The following is a 24,020-nucleotide window of genomic DNA, read 5'->3' on the forward strand; positions in this document are numbered from 1 at the left end:
GTGTGAGACTGGGGGGGGGGGAGTATGAGATGGGGGGGGTGTGAGATGGGGGGGAGGGGGACAGACAGGAGAGGTTGAGGATCAGAGGGGGGGGGGGGGGTGGGAGCAAGGTGCATGAGAGTGGGCTTGCAAAGCTGCGGACATGGGTACCCCAGTGGAAACTACACTTATTTTATGGTGTTTGTTTAGGGGGGCATTTCAAGATTTTTGCATGGGAGCCTGTTTTTTTTTTTTTACTTGCGTCACTGCTTATGGGTAATGACAGCCATTTGTAGCGTGGGAGCGGCAGATAAAATCAATGTGAACTTGAACAAAAGAGGTGGACTGATATAAGTGGGTGGGTCTAGCCTGTGTGGTTACAAGCCGTTGCATAGTTTGTGCCATGGCCATCTTCTCTCCTCAATTTGAATTGTTAATTGAGTACATGACTACATTCAATTACACATATTTATTGACTGTTTTTTGCATTTAATGTACTGTATGTATCTATAAATCCTAATAAATAAGTGTACATGCTTTATGTAAAGGTAATTCTGTTTGCATGCATCATCAGCTCAGCTAGCTTAATATTTCTCTTTCGTCTCTGACACTACATCACCATAGGGAAATGGGTCACTCGAAGTCTGAGCTAGGACACAATCATCTAATTGAAGATCAGTGTATAAAAGGAGTCTTCCTCTCTCCTGTTCCTATTGACTGCCCACGAGTTACCCCACCCAGCTGTGTCCGTGCTCATAAGACATAAGTATCCAGTTTTCACTATGTATTCAAATACTACTATGTTTGAATCGATTTATATAGATTTTAATGTGTGAATCATTTATCTATTGCTTTTGACACCCAAGTTATAAGATTTGGCTATAGCGTTTTGATGCTTCAAAGGATTAAAAGACGGCGGGCTCACTCCACTCCTTCCAAAACGGTGGTTGGTGGTCTAGCAGGAAAGGGAGAGATCCCAGCAGAAATCACTCCAAAGACTTCAATAGAGAACAGTATCAGCGACAAGTTGAACAGACATTTGAAAGTCTTTTCTATGATGCAAAAATAATGCACAATTTTGGAAATGTGTTTGCACCTAAATCTTACTAACAACATTCTTGAGACCCATCTGGTCTTGTGTCATTTTTCTGGCTTCTTTCAGATCTCTCGTGGGACTTCTGTTATTTTAACCACTGTGTAAAACAAAGTAATACATCTTGCGATGGGGGAACCATCTTTCACACTGCCACACTCTATGGGACGCTGTGTCCACACGGTCTGTTTAAACTGCCCAGTCAAATTTGCTCGCTCAGCAAACGGGCGCACCCGCCCGCTCACGCAGGACACGGGCATTGTCGCAACGCACAATAAAACATGTAATACACATCACTTATGGACAGGATTTGCATTCCTTCTGTAATTGGTTTACTCGACCCGACTAACTGCTAAAGGTTGCGGAAGCCAGAGTACAGAGGCAGGTGTGTGATCAACATAACAAACCCTTCTCATCGTAATCAGGAGGGAGACTGACCGTAAGGGTATAAGTTTGCATAAAGAAGACCCAAGACCAGACACTATCCAATTGTTTTTAATAGAGGGCTACGTACACAGCTTTAAATGGTAAGTGACAAAAATATAGAAGAATGGATATTTCATTAACTTATTCTGTGGCTGTAAGATTCGGCAAGGTGCTTCAGAGTAGGTATGGGGTTAAAAAAAAGAGTGTAATTTATGGAGTCTCTAGCGGCCCCTTCTAAAGCCACCACCGAAATTTCTTTTTCTGCCATTCTGTGATGAGTTATTTCTTCTGTCAAATGGTCTCCTCCCTCGACCGCCAAAATTGCCGTTCCTCGGGCGCTCCAGGTCCCTCTGTGATTCTTGAAGCTCTGGTAATTCGGTTGCAACAGAAAACTGCCAGCGTCTTGAATCTTTCCAGTTGTCCTGTTATGTAAAAGGTGTATAACTTATTTATGACACTTGTACAGTAACCTGCATGTACCAGGTATAAGAAAATAAACATGACAGAACAGAGCTAACATACCAATCTGAAAAAACAGCATTTTAACTCATTCTGTGCCAGAATATTGGCAGAACTAGAGTACCACAGATTCTGCCACATCAAGCATATGATTGCTTTTGTAGCAATCTCACAATTGCAGCACTCCCTGCCTCCACCCCATAGTTTGGTCTGGAAATCGGCCCTTCCCCTTTGTGCCTGCACCTCTCCAAGTGGGTTGTTCCTTAATCCAATAGGGGCACTATCATCTGGAAACTCCCATTGACTTTAATGGGAGTTTGACCAATAACCCCCTTTGAACCAAAGTCTTGGTCATCCCCAAATGCGAGAATATTAAATACATATATCAAATGGAAATATTACTGTGTGCTCATTTGCATGTCCTAGACAGGTCTGCAACCCAGCCTTTCACCATCACTCAGCATACAGTGCTTCCGCTGAGCAAGGGATTCTGGGAAATTACATGCAAATGAGCACAGCGCCACCTTTTGCTTCAAATCCATATGACATGGACCCCTATAAGCTTATGCTTGCTGCATTGCACAGCTTTTAAGCACATAGTTGTACAAATCTCTAGGTATACAGAATATATACACAAGACCTACCTGCATGGACTGAAGAGTCTCGGAACGGATATCAAAACACACGCCCTGATTAGAGACAAACACAAAAAGGGATTGTTAAAGACTGCTCTACATTCATTTTGCAAACCATTACTTCGGTGATGCATTTCATTGAACGTTTAATTACCAACCCCTACTTTAAAGCGAGCCTTAACTGGCCCCATATTACATACTGCATACATTGTTTCTGAAAGTACACAAAATTACATAATATTTTAATTAGAGTTTACTTCAAATAAAGCACGCAGTAAAAATAGCCGTGTGACAAAATGGTGTCTAGATAAAGTTATATTTTCTAGAACCTTGGGATGGAGTTTTTAATTCTTTATTCCACATAAAAATTACAGATTTTCCCTAAATATGCTAGATAGCTTGAAAAATAGGTGTTTGTGATTTGCTTCCTACAACAAATCCCATTTTCTTGGAATAAAGAGGAATATTAGGTATTTAAGTAAAAGTAGTTGTACTGTGGACATATAAAGCATGCAAAAGGAAAACCTCGTGTAAACTTTAAAACAAAAATGTCTGTGTAGGGAAGCAGTGGTACCCTGGTCAAATTGTGATGGTATGCAGGGGATACACAATAGAGCAATTATTTAAGAGGGCACTTGCCCGTTTCCTAGATTGCCACTACGCAGCATCATGTTGACAGCAATGGTGACTTTAGTTGCCACACAAAGCAGCAATTCCTCACAATTTTGGATCCTCTTATAACCAGAACCAAAGGGTTCCTTTTCCTTGGAGCTGCACTATTTAGCTCTGGGGATGCCCTGGTATCTGAGATATTTACCTTATCTGCTAGTATATAAAAAAAAAAAGTAAGAATCAAAGATGGATGTTGGTGTTGTCTAATAGGAAGCCGCGCAGGTTCCTATTGACCTATGGGAGTGTGGCGTGGTGGCCATAGTGATTTCCCAAAGGGGACCAAAAACACCGGCACACGGTATTTTGAAATTTAGAGTAGGGATTGCCTCTTTAAATATCAGCTAAGAGCTGCTAACATGTTTCACCATTAGGTACAGTTAAAGCCTTACCATCGAGTCCTTTAATAAACACATTCTAGTTATTTTTGAATCGATGTCTTCTCCCATTTGTTCCTTGATAGATTTCCAGGCATAGCTTACGTTGTGGATCGCTACTGAACTGCGCAATATAACGGTTATACAGCCCTGAAGAAAAAGAAAAAAAAGGACGGATTGAATCTCATTTGAAATTAAAACCCAGAAGAATGCAATTTACTAACTTTATTTAAAGAAACAAAAATCAGGAAAACCATAGTTCTGGTGGAGATTAGTTCTAGGCTGTAAAATATCTGACCGCAAAGTATCAAACACTGTAAAAGGGATTTCATCTATAAAACAAATAAACAATGCTGGTGCCAGTAAAATGCATCATAACCCTTCCAAATAAATCTGCATTTGAAAAACAATTTTGTGCATGTCGCATTTTACTCTCTGAACCTTGGCTATTTATTGAGCAACGTTTCTGGCATAAAGTGGCCATCAGAATTGATCAGAAGCCTTTTACGATCTCAATGCACAATCTTGTCCATTCTTTTCTTTACACTTACAGCAAGTCAATGCCCCACACCACAGAAGAGAACTCAAATGAATTATTTAGGCTTTCAGGAACCACTAAGTCTTTGGCGACCACCAGTTGGATATTTATCACAGTCCAGTAATGTGCAAACATTTCTTGCAGCCATCAATGTTTCGGACAGACGGGATTAAACGTTTGTTGAACGAGACTTCTTATTTGACGAAGCATGCATGCCAGTATTAATAATGCATCTTGAAAGTCGGCTCGAAATGAGGCCCCTTAAAACAGATTCCTTGCCTAGCTGTTCTTTTGTTTTGTGTTACGATCTTGTCATCTATTCTCACCCCACAAGGGAGCCAACTGCAGCCCCAATGTGTCCCCTCTTATCTTGGGGTTCAGTGACAGAGTCTAGCAACAACATTTTCTAGCTTATGTTGTCATCATTTACATCGGTTTATGCAATGCTGAGCGTCCCATATTCACACATCTCTCCAGAATTTAAGCTTGATGCCAAGCTTTAAAGCAATGCACTGGATCTTATCGGATAGCAAAAGGGGTTAAACAACGTGAAACATCCAATATACGGTGATCTATGCAAAATGAAAAACACTATGGGGCGGATTTACTGAAGTCTGTTGCAAATTGCTGCACCTTAACGGGCGTCAACCGCCTTTCAACTCAATAGCAGTTGGCACCTGTTTGGGTGCGTTTACCACAACCCGCCTCAGCAAATCTGCACCTCGGAATAATACGTTGTCTTACCGCTTCCATGTTGAGCATTGAACGCTGTTTAATGGACGTGGCTCCAGAAATATGAGCCAATGCTGCAGCCAGAGCATTCAGTGCTCCCTTTTTCTCAATCAGTTCCTCGGCGTATACTTTGAAATGTTCAATTACGTCAGCCGACACATTATCCAAGGACCTGGAAATACAGCTAATTAGCCCTCACGGATATCATGATCACACAAACATTTCAGTTTTTAGTAGTGGAAGAGGTTGCTTCCTTTTGGAGTGGTTACAAAACCAGTGTTTAACGCCTTCAGTGCCCTAATGACACAAGTCCATAAAAAGTGTCACCCTAAGGGCCCTTTGTATATACACCATACCTTGTTTTTTTTAGGGGCTGTATGCAATCAAGCCACGAATCACACTAAAGGGGGGGGGGGGAGGGGGTCTCAGAAGAGCAGACGTGATGCGGAAGACCCAGAGGGTCCATGGCCACAGAGGTCGCACGACCCTTTGGCAACGAAAGGGTTAATCTTTTAGGTGATTGTGTAAACTCCATAAATTGCCACTGTTCCCAACAATTACCGCTCTCCTCCCCGGGAAGTAATGACAACCAACATTACGGCAAGATTTAGGACCAAACGCTGAGACAGTTTCCCCATTCTTCCTGGAACTGTAGCCCCTTCAGATGAAGGACTTTTACACAGGAAGACCATTTCCCAGCATACTGAATACATGGCAATAAGGGCCTTGTTGAATCTCACCAAAAATTAATTTGTAAGCTCAACTGTGCAGGGACTCGTTGTGCATTCCAAACTATGGGCAGCATTGTACACAGTCCTATACACAAGATATATTATTAATGATTAGTACATTGGTTGTTTACATAACTAATCTGCTACGACTCAGTATGCCTTACACAAAATCATCTTTACTCTCTGGAACAAGACACAATGTTGCATTAAACAGAACAATGAACAAATTACAAAACATAATTACTTTATAGCATCAACACTGGAAGACTTGGCAACATTTAACACGGAAGGAATTCCAACACGCTTGAAGGCGATTCCCTAAAAATAAGAAACATTTCATTATGACTGGAAATATACTTGGATTGTATACCCAACGAAACATGGACCGATCTATATTTATATCCACTCATACAAAGATTAATACACAAATATCCAAATATATCAGTGGTCCCCAATTATTCTATCTCCAGCTTATTTTGTCACCACTCAATTCTCGAATATCCCTGAACGTCCCCAAATGTCAAATGCTACCGCAGGCATGGACACCACTACTGGTGTCACAGGAACACCCCGTAAATGTCAAGTACATCCCCTAGAGACGGGCACCCCCAGACAATTCAGTCATGCGCTTCCCCACTGCCACTCATTGCTCAGCGGCAGCAAGGAACATGGTCCCCCGATATTACATATAGGCCCTTACCATTTTGGAACCCAATTGTTATAAACACTAGATTACATGAGACTGCAAATATTTACCGTGCTGCGCTCCACACTGCGCAGGTAATACTGTTCTCTTGGTTCATAAAGGGAGATGCAGACACCTGTACGACCAGCTCTACCTGTGCGTCCAGAACGATGCACATAGGAATCTGCTTCCTGTTGAAAGAAAAGACGAACCATTTCATCCTTAATGCCGACTCCTTTCCTCTAGTCTACACTATGGACACCATTCTCTCTGCTTCTGTAGCCTCAAGAGAAATCTTTAGATATTCATATTAATCTTTGTATCAACTATGTACTGTATTAGATGCGTTTGGTAGGTATCTCGCTCTCGGCTTGTCTATAGGCGTCAATGTGGCACTATTACGAGCACAGGTGTAATTCTGGTCAGAATGAAGGTGCCGGATCGGACATGCAGCTAAATACAGACGGCAAACAGTTCATGAGATAAAGCGCCATGGTTCTCTGACGCACTGAATACACAGGAAATCTCACCAAAAAAGTCATTTTAGGCCTTTATTGCAGAATGAAAAGAAATGGCACAGCATGTAGGGGGAGGCAGACCTTATATACACATCAGGTGCAGTTCCTGGTTTGTCCATTTCTATTGCCATACGTTTATACTTCAAAATGTAGAAATACATATTTATTTTTCATAAGATGCAAATAAGGCAGTTACTTTAAGGGTAATTGAATTTATGCAAGAAGACTACAAATTTGAGAAGTTGTCTAAAAGTAGTTTTGACCCACTAGGCTGAACTGCCCCTTTACACGTCCTTAAAATTGCATCTGGTTTAAAAGAAAAAAATGACTGCTCAAGGATAGATATCTTGAATACTCACTTCACCTACAAATAAGGTAGTAATGTTAACATGTGAGTAGAAACCCTTTTTAAAGCAGCGCTGCAGGTTAGATTTCTGGCATTTTTTTTTTAAAGAGGGTTGGTCTTCGCTTCACATGTTTAGGCCTTAAAATGCACTTCAGGTGGCTCTCCATGAATGCCTGGTTTGTCCGTGACTGACGGCACAGAATGTCATACTTGGAACATTATACACATCTTCGCAATAGTACTAATCCTCACCACAAATACTACCACTGAACTGACACCACAAAGTAGCGTCTTAGAAGTGCTGGTACTGAAGAATAGGGAGTGACTTCACTTTACTTCAATTAAAAAACATGCCCATAAGGCAAGGGGCGGCCAACGCCAGTCCTCAAGGGCCACCAACAGGGAAGGTTTTAAGGATATCCCTGTTTCAGCCCAGGTGGCTCAGTCTCAGTCATAATGATTGAGCCACCTGTGTTAAAGCAGGGGATATCCTGAAAACCTGACCTGTTGGTGGCCCTTGAGGACTGGAGTTGGCCACCCCTGCCATAAAGCATTGGTAAAAATCTAATTTTGTTCTCTGCCACCATCAATAAGGACAATCTGCTCCCTCCCACTACCATTTACAGGGCTGTCAACATAGCTACACCTATTCAGCTCCTTTTAGTTCATTATTGCAATGTAAATACCTTTATTGTACATATTGTACCCATGCCTCGTACAGCAGCTGAATAATTAGAAGCCAGAGGCAGTTGAAGGACCAGTGAAGCTCTCACCACAGGTTGACCAACTAATGCGTTAGCAAGTATAGTTTGCCACTACTGCCTGTGCAGAACAAACCTGTGTCTTACCTTTGGTGCAGAATACAGTATGACAAGGTCAACTTCTGGAATATCCAGTCCCCGCGCAGCTACATTCGTTGCAACAAGAACTTCAAATGAACCCTTTCTAAAGCCTTTCAAGATGACTTCCCGCTCTCGTTGTTGAAGATCTCCATGTAAAGGTTTGGCAGCCTGCAACAAGACCACGGCAAGACGTTGGAAAATAAAAGGCTTAAAGAACATATCCATCAATCAAACGCCAATGCAAGGAAATGCTCTTCATAGCCATGAAATAAATAATGCCGATTTAACTGGTTGAACGGGCAAACCGTTTACCACCAAGCAGTTCCCAGTTATGTGGTGAGAATATTCCAAGTAAAACAGTTACTTTAAAGGATGTCATTTTTTCAAGACTACAATTATTTGACAAGTTGTCTATGTCCTTACTTTACACTGAAGCCATTTCCCTATGCTACAAGAGTTTTATTACCTTCATATTCAAAAACATGATGAATATGGGCCTTAAATTCTTCTAATTTAGGTGCAATCCTATCAAAATTAAACAAGGATAGACAAATGGGATTGAATTTAGGTGATCGGCTTTAAAAAATGGGGGAAACAAACTGAAATTTGTAACCAAACAGATCTTTTCTCAAGTAAAATAAATAAGCACCTCTCTCTGTAAAAAACGGTTTAGGAAAGGTAGCAGTATAAAAGGACAACGTGAAAATATGAAAACTATTCCTAAACAGATTACATGCTTTAAACCGGTGACACACACACACACACACACACACAAACACAGACAGTCTAGTGGAAGCAGCTCTGGATCAGAGAGATACGGGGATTTAGATCTTGGTAGGGGGTCCGTTCCATTTGAGCAGTAGGTTTACTACTAAAGGTTTGTATTAGGAGCATTGAGTGCTCTGGCATTAGTGGAACCAGTATGGATCTGGAACTCACATGATCTACATTGGAGATCTCAATACGGTCGGTTTTATATTTGATAGGTTTGAGGAATTTGTTAAAGATTTAAATCTTAATAGCAATGTAATGCGTTCCTCGCCCAGTGACATTGGGGCACATTCACCAAGGTCTGATTCAGGGTAACATTCAGGCCAAATCGGACTTCAGGGAATCCCAGCAATTAATAGAAATCAGGGGTCCCCTTCCTGAAAAACCCACTCCTTATTTCCAAAGAAAAAAAAATGTTTTGTTTTTTGCTTAAATGTATTTCTGTTTGCAATTCTTGGAAACAGATAAATATTTAAATTTTTAAAGCAACAAATCCACTCCAATTAACCACCTTTGGGTGCTGCTTGATGTAGCGGCTACATCCAGAAGCCCCGTGATATAGTAGCCAAGTTATAATCTAATTGCTTGTTTTTTGTAGGGGAGATCGCGTTCTGCGCTCCCTTACAGAAAGGAGGTAAGAGGGGCCCCCCCTCCCCATGCTCCGTCATCAGTGATGGAGCGCTCACGTGATAGTTTGAGACGTGGTTACGTGATTGCTAGTGCTGGAGCAGTTGTGGCACTCCGGTACCGTGACCCCTCTGGCACTCAAAGGGTTAAGCTCTGGGGAGGCAGTGTGGTTCACATTTCAAACTGGCCGGGTCCTCTGGAGCCAAACCAATTATTTTAAGCTGCAGGGACCCCAAGTTCCTGAGATATCAGCAACTAAGCAGGTATCTTGCAATCCAGGGAGGAGGGAGAAAGCTCTCTGGAGCTAATAATAGTCCGGTTCAGCTCAAGGGCCGCGCCTGTTTAGAACCATGAAAATAATATATTATTCTATTGTTAAAAACAAAAGATGGCTAGGCAGGATTGCTCAAACTTAGTTTGTAAACACGAGCTGAGACTTAAGCGTTTGATTTTCTGTAGCTGCTCCCTTGTGTCTGATGTCATGGCGAGAGCTTGCGCAGGCAAAGACCCTCCCCACCCATATCTTTATTGGCTCTCCGATGAGGTGGTTGAAGGGTGAAGAAAGCACTCGGCTGACAAACACTCCCCTATTCATAGACCTCTAGGAATTGCAATTCCTTAACATCCAGAGAAACAAAATCAGAAAGTTGTCAGCATGGTTAGACTGGCTTAATGACGCCCATTCGTTTGGTAAATGGTTTACACAACATTGCTTTTGGCCTGGCATCGCACCTTTAGTCAATTAAATAAGCACACCTGTTTTAATGAGCTACAGTTTGTGGCCAACTCATGAGCCTCTAACTTTGAGTCGCAAAATATGATGGTTTTCCCATGACTTCCACAGTAGACCTGAACGATATCACCAAGGACGACCGGTTTTTGAGATCGTGTACACTCAATTGCCAAATGCTGTAAAAGAATAAGAAAAAACAAGTCAGTATGCAGCGTAAGAATGAGTGATCACCACAGCCAAATCTGTATACAATCCCCATGTGCAGTGATGCTAACAGAAGGGGAGATGCGACAATCCTGTCAAGTGAGAAAACAAAAAACAATTATTCACACATTAGATGCGCTGTGGCTTGCGATACCTTTCAGCATCAGGGTTCTCCATTGATTTATAGTGTAGAGCGCTTTTGAAACCTCATAGGTTTTGGTTTCAAAAGCTCCGTACACTAGGTATCACAACTTACAACAAATCTACATTTCTGCGGGAACAATGCAGCTACTAGATCTTTGAACTCATATTATACTGACCATTTGTTTCCTTTTGGGGCTGCAGTTTTTCTATTTTGTCACTCGGCATATGAAGAGTAGAACAAACGTCTGACCCGAAGGGATTTAACAGTGCGCTATTCCAAACTGACCTCGAAAGTGAAGGCCCTTTAATGCAGAAAGCATTCATTTCTTTCACCCATCTGTTTTGGGCTTATTTTATTCTGCGAAACTGGCCTATAACTTGCAGAATTGTGTCCACATTTTAACCAGTGCTCCTTAGTCGCACTGGCTCCAACCCAACCAGGAAGGACAATGCCATTGGGACATGTCATACAGACTGCAGAGAAGGATTCTGGGTAATGAGCACATTGAGTCTTTTTAACGGTCTTAAGCATCTTACGTATAATGTTTTGGCTTTAACATTATGCAGCAAGATCTATGATAACAAAGAACAGAAAATACTTTGGGACAGAGAATTCATCCTTTGGGCCTTTCAGTTTGATGCTAGTTACAGATTGCTCATTGTGACACTGGTAAAAGGTTGCTAACAAATCAGTTATGGTGGGTAATAAAAAGGTAAGAGGAAACCTGCAGTCTCTTCCATTGGTCCCAAAACCCGCTTCACCCACCCCCACCTCAGCGTGATAAAGCAGTATACAAGGATGCGGGATCATTTTTCCTTTGCTACGGGGCAAATGTGAAAATACCCAGCTCTACTCACCTCAACAGTGATTGCAGCTCTCTGAGTCTTGTGTCCTACAAGGTCAATCTTTTCAAATCCCTTTTTCATGTATTTTTTGGCAACATTGTACATCCAGTCTGGACACGTTGCAGAAAACAGCAGTGTCTGCGGATTGTTTTCAGAGTCTTTATAAAAGGGGGAAAAAAAATAAAAATTATATATTATAAACAAAAAAAACAAACAAAAAAAAAAAACATTTTTAAAAAGTTTTACTTTTATAAATATATATATTTCAACTTTAAAAAGGGGTCAAGTGCCATTCAGTACCCCAACGAGGGGGGAAATAAAAAGTTAAAGCACCTATATTTAGCCTATAACTGCAATTGGCTCTCACTGTAAACCTTTAATAAAGCCAATTTGGCTGTAGCCCCTTCAGTACCTTATGCCACCATAGGGGCCTTTATGAGGTAAGCCAGGGGTGGTCAACTCCAGTCTTCAATGGCCACCAACGGGTCAGGTTTTAAGGATATCCCTGCTTCAGCACAGGTGGCTCAAACAAGTGGTAATTGTCCAATTACCAAATATGTTTACAAGAGAGCTGCTGTGCTTATTGTATGGTTTATTTATTTAAAAACCAAGGTAATGTTTTAGATGCCTAAATACACCTACAAAAAATACTCTAATTTTGAGGTTTCAATAGAAACGTTGTTGGAAACATACCAGATTTGTACCGTACAGATAATATTTCCTCCACTTGTTCAGAAAAGCCCATGTCGAACATCATGTCCACTTCGTCCAACACGACGTGCTTCAGAGTGGTAAGGTCCAGGCGATAGTTTTGGATAAGGTCTCTCACACGACCCGGTGTCCCGACCAAAATGTCAATGCCTTCCTTAATAGAGAAAACTAAAAGAAACACATTGAGCTTAAGAGTAGTATCGCACAACCGGAACAGGTGTCAAAAACACAACAAAAAAAATAATAAGTGTGGAGAAATAAAAACAGCAGTCACAATATGCATGTACATGTCCTGGACCAGGGCCTATGTTACATGAAGCAATCAGCCCCAACGTCCGGAGATGCAGGCTGTTTGTCGCCTGATGAGCCCAACATGGCCACAGGGTCAGCCTTGCTTTGGTGGAAAATAAAAAAGCAACGTCAGATGACATCGCACCTTTATGTTGACGACATTAGTCATGTGTTTTTTTTTTCCAGATAAGAACACATACCAGAGAGAGGGGTGGGGGTTCCCCAGTTCAGGTACCAGAACCCTTTGAGCGCTTACAAGATGCAGTCACTACACCATGGGGTCTGGCAGTCCAGGGGCCCCCCAGCTTAGATTGCGTCCTGCGTTCCCATGGAGCTCAGAACGCAATCGGAAGTATAGGGAAATGGAACTCCTCTTACGTTTCTGGGTTAAGGGCAGTCATGGTCACGTGACCATGTGTTAAAAAAAATGTAGGGGGGAAAAGAAAAAAAAATAGATGGGGACTGTTGGTTTAAAGTTGGGTTCTGTGAAGATCTGAGGAGGAATCTGCCAATCTCCGTGTAAAACACATTCATATGAGATACACACTTCTGCATAACAGTTAAAAAAAAAAAAAAAAGTTTTGTAACTATTTAGCTGCACCATTGTTATTCACAGGGATAATTCAGGTTCAAATTCATGCCATAGTGAAATACAACATAGGCCCATGTTTACCAAGCAGTCTGCCATTAGAGACCGGTGCAGGAAGGTTTTTCTATGGCAGGCACTTGGCAAATATAGCCCTTAGTCTCACTGGAGAAGTCCCCATCAACTAGTGACAATGTTTCAGACACACAGACACAATTCCGAAGAGGAACGGAGTATTACAGGCATTGGAAATAAAAACCATTACAAATAAAACGTTTTTTACAGAGTATGGAGAGTATCAAACTATTCTTTGTCGCAAGCAACGTATGGCCGCCGTGTTTCAAAGCAAAAAGGCACGGTAAGGGCCGCACCGATCAGGCCTTACCGCACAAACTCCCGGTCAACAAGAGTTTGTGCCATGACACACAATCTGCACGACCGGGTAAGAAACCCTAATGTGCGGTATTTTGACAGCATCAAAAACATTTGAGCAGCTATGGGATGAAGCACTAGTCATGCGACAAGTGTAAAAAAAATAATAAAAACAATAAAAACATGACGAGAGACTCACAATCCATTAGTGACGTCAGAAGAAAAAAAGCCCAAGTAAATGGGAAATACCATATTCTGCCATTAGGAGTGTACATTATTCTCGCAAGGAACAAGTGGCGCCTCAAATGTGCAATGGCAGTTACAGAAATTGTTACATTAAAGGAGCAATATATACACACTTTTTTAAAATACCTATGAAGCAGGTCGTCTCCGGAGCTGAACCCCATTAATTTCAGCTCCAGGTGTCCCCAGCTTCCTGAGATACTCACCTCAGAAGGCGTTGCCGATTCCTTATGCAGGTTTTAAGCACTAGGTGTCACGCAGGCCAATAGGAAGCCGCGGCGGATAATGTGGCTTCCTATTGGCTGAAGTGCCACTGGACATTTAAACCTCCATATTCGTCACCAAGTATACAGAGGCGAGAATCTCAGAAATCAGGGGTCTCCTGCAGCCGAAATTGACGCACTTCAGCTCCGGAGACCCCCTGCTTCATACACTAGGTGGAACCACACCTTTAAAATCAAAGCTGTTGCACACAACACTTAAGCATGAAAGAGGTAGTTGGATTGCGGAACGATCATGGTTTTACTCACGTTGTGGCTGATATGGCGTTCCTCCATAAAAGCAAGAAACCTTAAGCTTTTTAGTGAGGTTGCGGATTTCATTTGTAATCTGGATGGCCAACTCTCTTGTGGGAGTAAGGATTACGACCTAAGGGGGTGGAAAAAAAAAAACCTATAAATTTACACCTTTAAAATGTAATATGGATATTGCATCTTTAGTGGCACAAAGCGTCATTATAGTTGTGATAAGCATCGAAAGCATTGTCCCAGGTTAAAGTCAACACAAGTATTTACTTTCCTATTCTCTATATATTAAAGCATATTGTCATTCCTATATCCAGTGGTCGACAAATCACCAAAAAATCTACTCGTCGAACAAAAAAACCTACTCGCCACCTAGTACCACACGTGTTGCTGCTTGTGCCAATAGGAGCTCGCCACAATGTTAAATCCACTCGACCGGGGCGTGCAAATGTATAGGTTTGTCGAACACTGCCTATAACACACAGTTGGTTAGCAACACAGAAATGTGTTATGGGTGTGTAGGAATTATTGCAGGAGTATAATATTTGTTCATCAAGGCTTGAAAAATACTTTGAGGCTCAGTCAGTGCAGGAAAGACTGTGGGTGCAAAAGAACGGTATTGATAAAGGGCTGTCAAACACCCCGCTTCCCAGAGTCACACCTTACAATGCCCAGCAGTCACTACGTGAGCCATTGCAGGCCACAACTTGAGGAAGCAGAGCTGTGATTGACAGCTCTGCTCCCAGCCACGGTCTTTCCAGCACTCATCACCCTTCATTTGCACTCATTCCCGGAGTATTACACAAGCCCCGTTTGCAATAATGCAATTTATCTTTGGAAATGTCTCCCTAGACACATCTGCATAGAGAGCCGCCAAGCACCAGTGTTATAAAGAGCAAGAGACAAACACAAAATGGGCCGAGGTAGGAGGGTCTGCACTTGCCATGCTCTAATTTTATACACACACACAGACACACACACACAGACAGACAGACAGACAGACACACACACACACACAGACAGACACACACACAGACACAGACAGGTCTAATGAAATGAGACATACCCGGGGAGCTCGTCCTCTAACCAGCGCCTGCTGATCCTCCTTAAGCTTTTCAATCAAAGGAAGAGCAAAGGAGAAGGTCTTCCCTGTGCCAGTCCGAGCCTGAACCACCACATCTTTGCCGCTGTACGCCGTGTGGAATGTTTTGGCTTGAATGGGGAATAGGTAGGTGACTCCTTTAGCTGTGGAAAAGAAAGTGGCATTATAAATGTAATAAATGGTACAAGCCTATATTGTGCATAATGAACGAAGCGTAGTGTCATTTGTATACAATGGAGTGTAACAGTCCATCTGAAAGCTTGTGCGTGGTATCTGAACCAAATGTAGCACTGGTTCTACTGCAACGGACTCAACATTAATAGAACACCACATTTTCCTAAATAACCAATATTAGGAAGTACCCCTTTCAGTGGGAAGCAGAGACTGCCCGCCACTCGGATCGGCACAGCGATGGCATATCCTGTACTTTCAACAAAAACAACTTCCTGCAGGGCTGTGCAGTCTCTTGCCTGTGCTGCAAAACAGTACAGCATCAGTCAAATAAATAGGCGTAACATGCTCTCACAAGGGAAAGCAGATTCACAGCCCAACAAGCATGGGCTAAGCAGGGGTGAAGGAGGCTTTTGGTATTGGCTCCATGGCACACTGGAACCTGTGACTCACTTTATTACTTAATCTTCTGATGCATCTAGCTCAAAGATGAATCAACCCAGAACAAATGCAATACATAACGGCTTTATAAAAAATAAGAAATTAACGTAGATCCCCACACGCAAGGATTACTTATTTACAAAATAGAATTTACCTTGCAGGTTATTAATGGTTTCCTGGGAAATCGGAAACTTGGAGAAAGCGCCATCTAACTTTTCCAGGTTACTCGCCTGTTGGATGCAAAGAATAGAAACATGTTATAGTTGCAACATTGGACTGCACTAAACATCTTCATTCACCGACAGCTTCAAAATGTGTTGCAATAATTATCCTGTAACATACACGTCAACAAAATCCTGAAACTTCAGAAGTGTGTATGGGGTGTTTGACCAAATATTGATATTTTAAGTCAAATTCATCACAGCTGTAGAAATTTAACTTTTTTTGGTAGTCATTTTTGGAGAAATGTTCTCTTACAAAAAAAAATAATTAAATTGTGCAACAATAAAAAGATTCTTGCATAAAACATTCAAAATTCTCCTCACGGGCAAAGGGGGAAATGTATTTAGCATTATTTATGTGCCCTCGGTGCGCCCTTACGTACCGCCTCCTCTTCCGTTATAGATTCTACGCTTAGCTCAGGGACAGCGTCAGACTGTTGGATCACCGCATTGACGTCAGTTTTCCTTTTCTTGGGTACAGGCTCATCGTCATCTTCCTCTTCCGGTTCCGGTTCCACAACAATAATATCTTCTTCATTGCTAGCTGCTTTCTTCTTTTTAGTCTTATTTTTTTTGCCATTCTGTGCAGGGAACAAAAACATTGAGGACAGATTCCTAAATAACCTTGCCTCGCATATACAGCAAGCTTAAAACAAAATAATGATTTTTTTTTTTTTTTTTAAACAGGTTTTTTGTTTTTTTTAAATATGTCCTTCGGGGCCAGAAATGCCCCAGGGCTGTTGAGGCCTAAACTCACCCTGAAATGGTCTAATATTCAATATATACCATAAGGACCAAGAGAGTCTGGGCTCTTGCAGTTTGTAATGAACATGATGTGGCTACAGAAAAGGGTTGTGTTGGTAGATGTTTATTTAAAGGATCCATGGTTTACAAAGGAAAGCCTTGGAATAGATTTAATTAGAATACAGTACAGGGCTACGTGCAAACAAATGTAAACAAGTTAGAAAGAAACCATGGCCTTAAGAGCTTACAGTCCAACAAGAGTCTTAGGCTGCGTCCATAGAAGGACAAGCAGCGCTGAACCGTGCGGACGCTCCGCGCTGAGCCCCTGCATCCTCAATGAGGATGCCTTGAGAGGGGGCTCAAGCGAGCATCCCGCAGGCGTGCGGAGGCTTTGGAGTTTTCAGCCGAGCGCCAAGCTGTTTTTCAGCGCGCTGTCGGCTGAAAACATCCAATCAGCCTTAAGCAGCGTCAACGTCACGGCACCGTGACGTTGACGTCAGTGCGTCGCGGGCGATTGGCCCAGCGACGTCACTGCCCCACCTCCAACCACCTCCCATAGCGCACGCCGGCTCGCCTGCAAGTCCGTGGAATCGCGCTGACTTAAGCAGACGAGCCTCAGCGTTAGCGCGCCTCCGCTCTCCTCACCCCTCTATGGCCCGGGCCTTAGAGAGACAGTAGAACAGGAGGCATGTTGGTTTGAAGCTATCATTAACTAGGTGAGTTTTCCAGGTTGGGATGAAGTGCTTGGCAGAGAAAGGCTTCACGTTGGAGATAAATAGATATGGGGGGGGGAGAGTGGGGGGGGGGGGGGAAGGAAAAAACACAAGAAGCAAGCAGTGGTAGAGAGATAAGAGCTCAGATATAAAGCAATGCAGAGCCTTAAAAAAATAAGGAGAACTTGGTAGTTGATAAGGAACTTTATAAGGAAGCAGAGGGATTTTTAAAGGAAAGAGACCAATTTAAGAGTGCGATAATTCAAGCTACAGCATTTGGGGAAAAAAAAAAAAAAAAAAGACTGTCCAGGAGAAGTTCGTACATACAATAGTGGACACGAGATTGAGGACATGCATATGTATCACAGTCCTGGCTGTAAAGAAAACATTACCTTTTCACCATTAATTTGGGTTTCAGATTCCACGGTTACTTGCTGTGTATTTGATTTTTCCCTATTCTTTTTTTTCTTTTTCTTTATTTTCTTTGGTGTAAGAGCATCGTCATCAAGTTCCCCATTACAATGGTTTTCAGTTTCAGAAGGACTTTGTTTTTCTACAAGCTTCTTGTTCTTTTTCTTTAGTTTAGGTGTTTCCTATCAAGTGAAAAAAAAACACAATTTTCAGGAAACTGTAATTCCAGTTTAACGCTCAACTGTCACTACTTAACTGTAAAGTTGTCTGGTTTACAACTTTCCAGTTTGTATCCGTGTGTTTTGTTGGCATACAATAATTTATTTTGTATATATGCCTTAGTTGCTCCTTAAAAATGTATAGGATTTGATAGCACTGAACAGGATTTACACAAACAATAACTATTTATACAGACACAATGTAGATTTTGTGTTTTTCAATTTCCAAAAGCATCGTACAGAAATGGTAAATGCCAACACATCCATCATGTTAAATGGTTGACTGCAAATAGGATAATGAAAAGGCTTTATCTTCTTGTACCTGATCATTGTTGTTGGACTCTCCATTTGCCAATTCACTGTTGTATTCAGGTGTTTGCTCCAAACTAAATCCTTCCGTTTCCCCATTTTTACTTCTTTTCTTTTCCTTCTTGGGTGTGGGAGTATCAGAGACTTTCTGAAAAAGCAGATCGAAGAGCCACACATTAGCTGTGCAGTGTTGACAAAATACATATAAAAGTGACATTTGGGAGGGTTTTTTATTAAATGGTTCAGCATGATGTTTTTATGTTAATGCAAATGTGATCAGATTATTGGTAAATTAGATACTTTTGAATCAAGTGCAAAAACAAGTACCAAGCGAAACTAATAACTGATGCAGATTGCATGCACACAAATTTAACAGACAAGCCAGTCAACGGCTCCTAATTGGACTTAAACACTTTGGCAAAGAAATTAGATGAAAATGCCTCTCCGGTCCATTTTTCCTTCCCAACTGTATTACAGTATTACATCATGAAAGGTTTGCAGAGAACTGAAACAGTAACAAGCGGACGAACAAAGCAGTTTATGTGTGCAAGGTAAAGAATCTCAAGCTACTAAATTTCAAATAATCAGTCAAGAGAGTTTGTGCGTGTGTATAGAAGGTAAATATTTTCTTTTAAAGAGTGTCTAGTGGCACTCAAAATAAATAAATAAATAAATATAGATAGATCTATCTATATCTATCTCTACATAAAACGCCAAAGAGCATAAGTGGCCGCCGCACCTAACATACAAGTGTCAATAAAAAACTAGGCTGACTATACATTAGAAACAAAATATTAACTATAAAGAAATCCACTTTGTTGCACACCGCCAAATAAATATCAATGAATTATATTAAACATATCGCTGTACAAGAACAGTAATAAAAATACAGCATGTAGACGTAACTATCACCTATACTGTACTTCTTACTGTTGCTGGCTGAAAAAATACCAGGGTTAGAAGCTCAGGAGGATTTTACACTAGAGATCGTAAATGTCACCACCACATAGATAAATGTGGCCCTAATAGTATAAAAACAGACCCATAATTGCGTCTCTCACAATTGACGGGTACGCCATTATGGGTCTGTTTTTATACTATTAGGTTTTCTCTAGTCATCATAATCTTGGAGATTTAGATGGTTACATTCAGCCTATGCTCTATTTGATTCATCAGCCTATTTTTCTTTAGATGCATTACCACCTACTCGGACTATCCCCTGTAGCATGGTAGTCACTGCCACGCTATAGCAATTGTTGAACTACCACAAATCATCAGTGTGCTGTCCATTTATATGTTGGCAATCTGCTAAATACTGGCAATATGCAGCATATTCCTATTGGCAAACTATTGCAGGGGTATAAGTCCTCTATTTGGGCTGGTTGATTATTATATCTGGTTTACCATCAGTACAGAATAGTGCTGTATACATTCAGGTCTGATACACATATTGGCTTATTATCAGCCATTATTTATCAGCCATTATTTATCTCCATACATAGGGGCTTATTCATTAAACTCGTTAGCGCTGTACCGTGTGATCTGCACAGAAAGCCCCATTCAAGTCAATGAGACTTTCTGTGCACATCGCACCGTAGAGCGCTAGGAGCTTAATAAATAAGCCCAATAGTCTCCCCTTTGTGACTTTATTTGACTGCCTTCAGGGAGGTGTGTGACCCGGCTATTAACAGTACTACTGTTCTAATAACTACTGGGTCATATTTATTTATGTGGTGGTGGTGACATTTACTGTCTCTACTGTCCAATCCTCCAGAGCTTCTTAACCTGGCATTTTTTCAGCCAGCAACAGTAAGATGTATAGGTGATAGTTACACCAACATGCTGTATATTTTAATTACTGTCCTCCTTGTACACTGATATATGTTTTATGTAATTCCTTGATTAATAAAGTGATTTGTTATTATTTGGTGGTGTGCAACCAAGTGGATTTCTTTATAGTTCATACCTTAGTATTTTCTTTTTATACCCCAGTCCACGTACGCACCTCCTATTCTGGAGCCACAGGGTATAGTATGGCCAGATAGCTTAACTCGTTCGTTTTACAAGCACAAGTTCTTTGTCTTTTGTTCACTTTATTGGGGAAAGCATAGACAAACAAAGGCACTTGTAGATGATGGTGTAGTGAGAGAGAGCTTCTCTATAGCGAGGGTGCTTGATAGTAGGGAAAGGTAAAAAACGGTAATCCTTGCCAGGAGGTGAATAGCAGGAGATGTACTTAGTCAGCTAGGGTAGAATGGAAGTGTAAGAGAATCTGGGAAACAGGAATAGTCTCAGGATCAGACCAAGGCCGCGCTTATCGTGCCGTCGCCCGAAAACAAATGCATTGAAGCCGCCACGTGTGCTTATAGTAAGTGTGACGGCGACATTATTTTTGGAAGCCGGGAATATTTGATTTTTCAGGGGCTGTCGCCTCATGTGACAGCCCCTGAACCAATCAATGCCCTGGTCGCCCGCGCCGCCGCAAAGCGAAATACAACTTTCGCTAGCGGCGACAGGATACGTCACGTGTCGCGGGCACTATACACGCGGCCCAACTGTGAACAGAAACAAGGGGGGGTGGAATAGCCCACTCAGCTTAGGAGAATAGGAGGTTGCTAAAGCAACCAACACTGATTAGGGCTGTGTAAGAGCATATGTATCAATAACATTGCCTTACACATGCAGCTAGCTGCTTGGACAGGGGAAATTACAGGCAGCCGACATAAATCCTATGAGATGCAAAATGACAGGAAATAGACAAGCCTGTTCCAGGACACCTCCCATTCACAAATTACACACACAGGTCTATGAGCTGGTAATTTTAGTTGATCATTAGTCTCTCCCCCCTATTTTTTCTTTACTATACATTAGATAGAGATGTAAATTCAGTTTTTTGCCAAACAAAAGATGACATTTGCATAATTGGTGTCTTTTATAGCTGTATATTATATAGATTCTTCCGTCCGTCTTGATATCACACAGAGAAAATAGCTCCCTAGAGGACAGCGGAACACTACACCAGTTTGGGTTTCACTATAAGGGACACTAAAAACAACATCTATAGGTAACCATGAAATCTTTGGCTCCTCCATATAGCCTAGATAGATAGCCTAGATAACCTCCAGCTGTTAACTTTAGAGACTTCTCCTCAAAGTGATATTACAGATCTTTGTGAATTAATATTTGGATTTTAGATGTTCCACCAGGATTTGGTATTTCCATGAAGCTAAGCTGTCTCCACTGGATCCATTTGCTGAAGAAAGCTCACCCTAACAGTATTGGTAACAGTGTGTACATATATTTGGGTCTATTTCGAGCACTCGAGTTAACACCTCATCTTTTTGAAGCCCTTATAAACACTAGTTCACTAGTTTTTTTTTTGTTTCACACGTACATACAATTTACCATTTATTTTGTATCTACTATAAAAAGTTAGTTAGCACTAATGATAGAGATATAGCTCTCTCTCATGGGGGGGTTATGCCTGCAGTCACCGTGTGTGTATTATTAATGGCCACCCCTCATGTGTGTGTCATGCCTGCAGTCACTGTGTGTGTAGCTGCCACACCGAGCACAACGCGCTCCCCCCTCACCGGCTTCCTCTTCCTCTTGGTCCCCGCTGTGTCAGGCACAGCTCCGTTCTCCATCTCCTCGGTTCTGATCTTCCCAGGCATCACTACACAACTCCGAACTCCCGCACCCGAGAAGGGGGAACTGTAGCACGCTAAGGGCAGCGTGGAAAGGGAAGGGGAAGCGGCCGTCACTTCCGCTAGCCACCTCCGCGTTGAGTGGTGACGCACATTTTGCCGCGACAGAGTGGAACACGTGCTGCGTGTTTACCAGGGACCCGCCTGTTTAACCACTTCGCTGCCGGCGGGGCGTTGTTCTGTTTACAACCCCCTATGTTTCCATATGTACAGTGGGCTGGGCACTGTTTCTGGTGAAAGAAAATCCTCATCTCATATATTTTCTTATTGCTATTCTGCTGCCTGAATTTGTTCAAAAGTTGATGGTGAAAAGTATCACTATTTCCTAATTTAATATCCCACCTATTAGTAATTATGTTTAATTGTAATGTATAATATAATCCTACCATTTACTAATAATGATGGATTTTAATTTATAATCCTACCCTTTATTAATAATGTTTTATCATATCACAATATTTTTCTTATATAGATTACAGTGTACGCAGTGCTGTTCATTGCATTTTGCAGGTACAATAAGTCCCTTCCCTGTAGAGCTTTAATTTTGGTGTTTATCAATAATGTTTTATTTAAATTTATAATCATATTTATTAATAAAGATGGATTTAAATTTATAATCCTACCCTTTATTATTGAAGATAGATTTTAATTTATAAACATACTCTTTATTAATCATTTTGGATTGCAATTTAAAAATATATCCTGTATTAGTAAAGATTAATTTAAATGTATAACTCTACCCTTTACTAGTCATGTTGAATTTGAATGTATAGGCTCATAGAAGCAGTCTGTGCTGTTTGACATTTTTTTTCCTTCTTGGCCTTTCCACTACTGTTTTTATTTGTTAAATCTGATGCTCAATTTGGGGGATAGATCACATGTACTGACCTAACCGCTCAACCTTATTATTGATGGAAGATGTGATTGGTATAACCAACAAGGTGCAAGTAGGAAAAGTCAATCATATATTCAAGAAATGTGACCACAAGGACCCTACGTCCTTCCCCCAAAAAAGACCCTACGTACTGCACTCACTGTGGAAGGTATTAAAGTCCATGAGATTTCAATATTCATTCAATATATATTGAAATCTCATGGATATGTAGTCCTTTAATACCTTCTACAGTGAGTGCAGTATGTAGGATCTTCTTTGGTCCCTCCTTGGGGTCACATTTCGTGAATATATTAATTCGGGAGATGCAAGGGTTTTAAATGTTACGTGTCTGAAGGGTTTAAAAGAGATGTTTACCCAGAGTCCAGTGCAGTCTAACGGTTATTATAATAACCTAAGAATTTAGAGATTAGTAAAATCACGATTGTTAACACTATAAAAAAAACGAACGAAGCCGAGTGCGAAACGCGTTGAGTGGTGGTTCTGGTGACATTCCATGAGGATGGAGCAGGCAGTGCTGTCTCTTCATTGCATCTCTACACAACCGGGTGCCGATCTGCTGGGAGGGACGCGGTGACGTCACAGGAGAGACGCCGAGACCGGCTGAGCTCAGAAGACGATGCGACATGCGCGCGCACGGCCGTCGCAAATTTGGGTTGTGCGGCGGGAGTTTTCAAACTGAAAACTCCACCGGCGGCAAAGTGCAGCGATGTCGCTGCAACATTTTGATAGCACAACCCAAATTGACATTTAGGGCTACAGTCACGTGACGCGAGCTGGTTCTGCCAATAAAGGCGAGCCAGCTCCTTGATGAGTTCGGTACATGCCCCCGCCATGACCCCAAACGCCGCGATCTGCCTCCTGCAGTTTGAGCACAAATCGCTGTGCTGCAGAAGCGAGCGGCGGGGGCGCGAACGCTAGCAAGCTGCTGTAGCGGCCTATCTGAGCGAGCCCTGAGGCGGTGAGATCGCGGAGACGCTATCTCCTCCACACCTCGCCCTGCTTCTCC

The 24,020-nt window shown here is 41.7% G+C and overlaps 1 protein-coding gene across 1 annotated transcript; it reads right to left on the minus strand.

The window, feature by feature from the left end:
• Positions 1-1,551: 1,551 nt before the first annotated feature.
• On the minus strand, positions 1,552-22,167 carry DDX21 (DExD-box helicase 21). The gene is made up of 17 exons (XM_075610919.1): positions 22,006-22,167; positions 18,426-18,560; positions 17,867-18,067; positions 16,401-16,598; positions 15,951-16,026; positions 15,149-15,327; positions 14,089-14,206; positions 12,049-12,234; positions 11,368-11,513; positions 10,185-10,337; positions 8,037-8,198; positions 6,396-6,515; positions 5,884-5,957; positions 4,921-5,080; positions 3,654-3,788; positions 2,602-2,646; positions 1,552-1,920 (listed from the first exon to the last, which is right to left on the minus strand). Exons 1-17 carry the CDS (start codon positions 22,084-22,086, stop codon positions 1,720-1,722), a joined length of 2,370 nt encoding a protein of 789 aa, XP_075467034.1. The 5' UTR covers positions 22,087-22,167; the 3' UTR covers positions 1,552-1,719.
• Positions 22,168-24,020: the final 1,853 nt, after the last annotated feature.

The sequence above is a fragment of the Ascaphus truei genome, chromosome 8 (genome assembly GCF_040206685.1).
Source record: "Ascaphus truei isolate aAscTru1 chromosome 8, aAscTru1.hap1, whole genome shotgun sequence".
Lineage (NCBI taxonomy): Eukaryota > Metazoa > Chordata > Amphibia > Anura > Ascaphidae > Ascaphus > Ascaphus truei.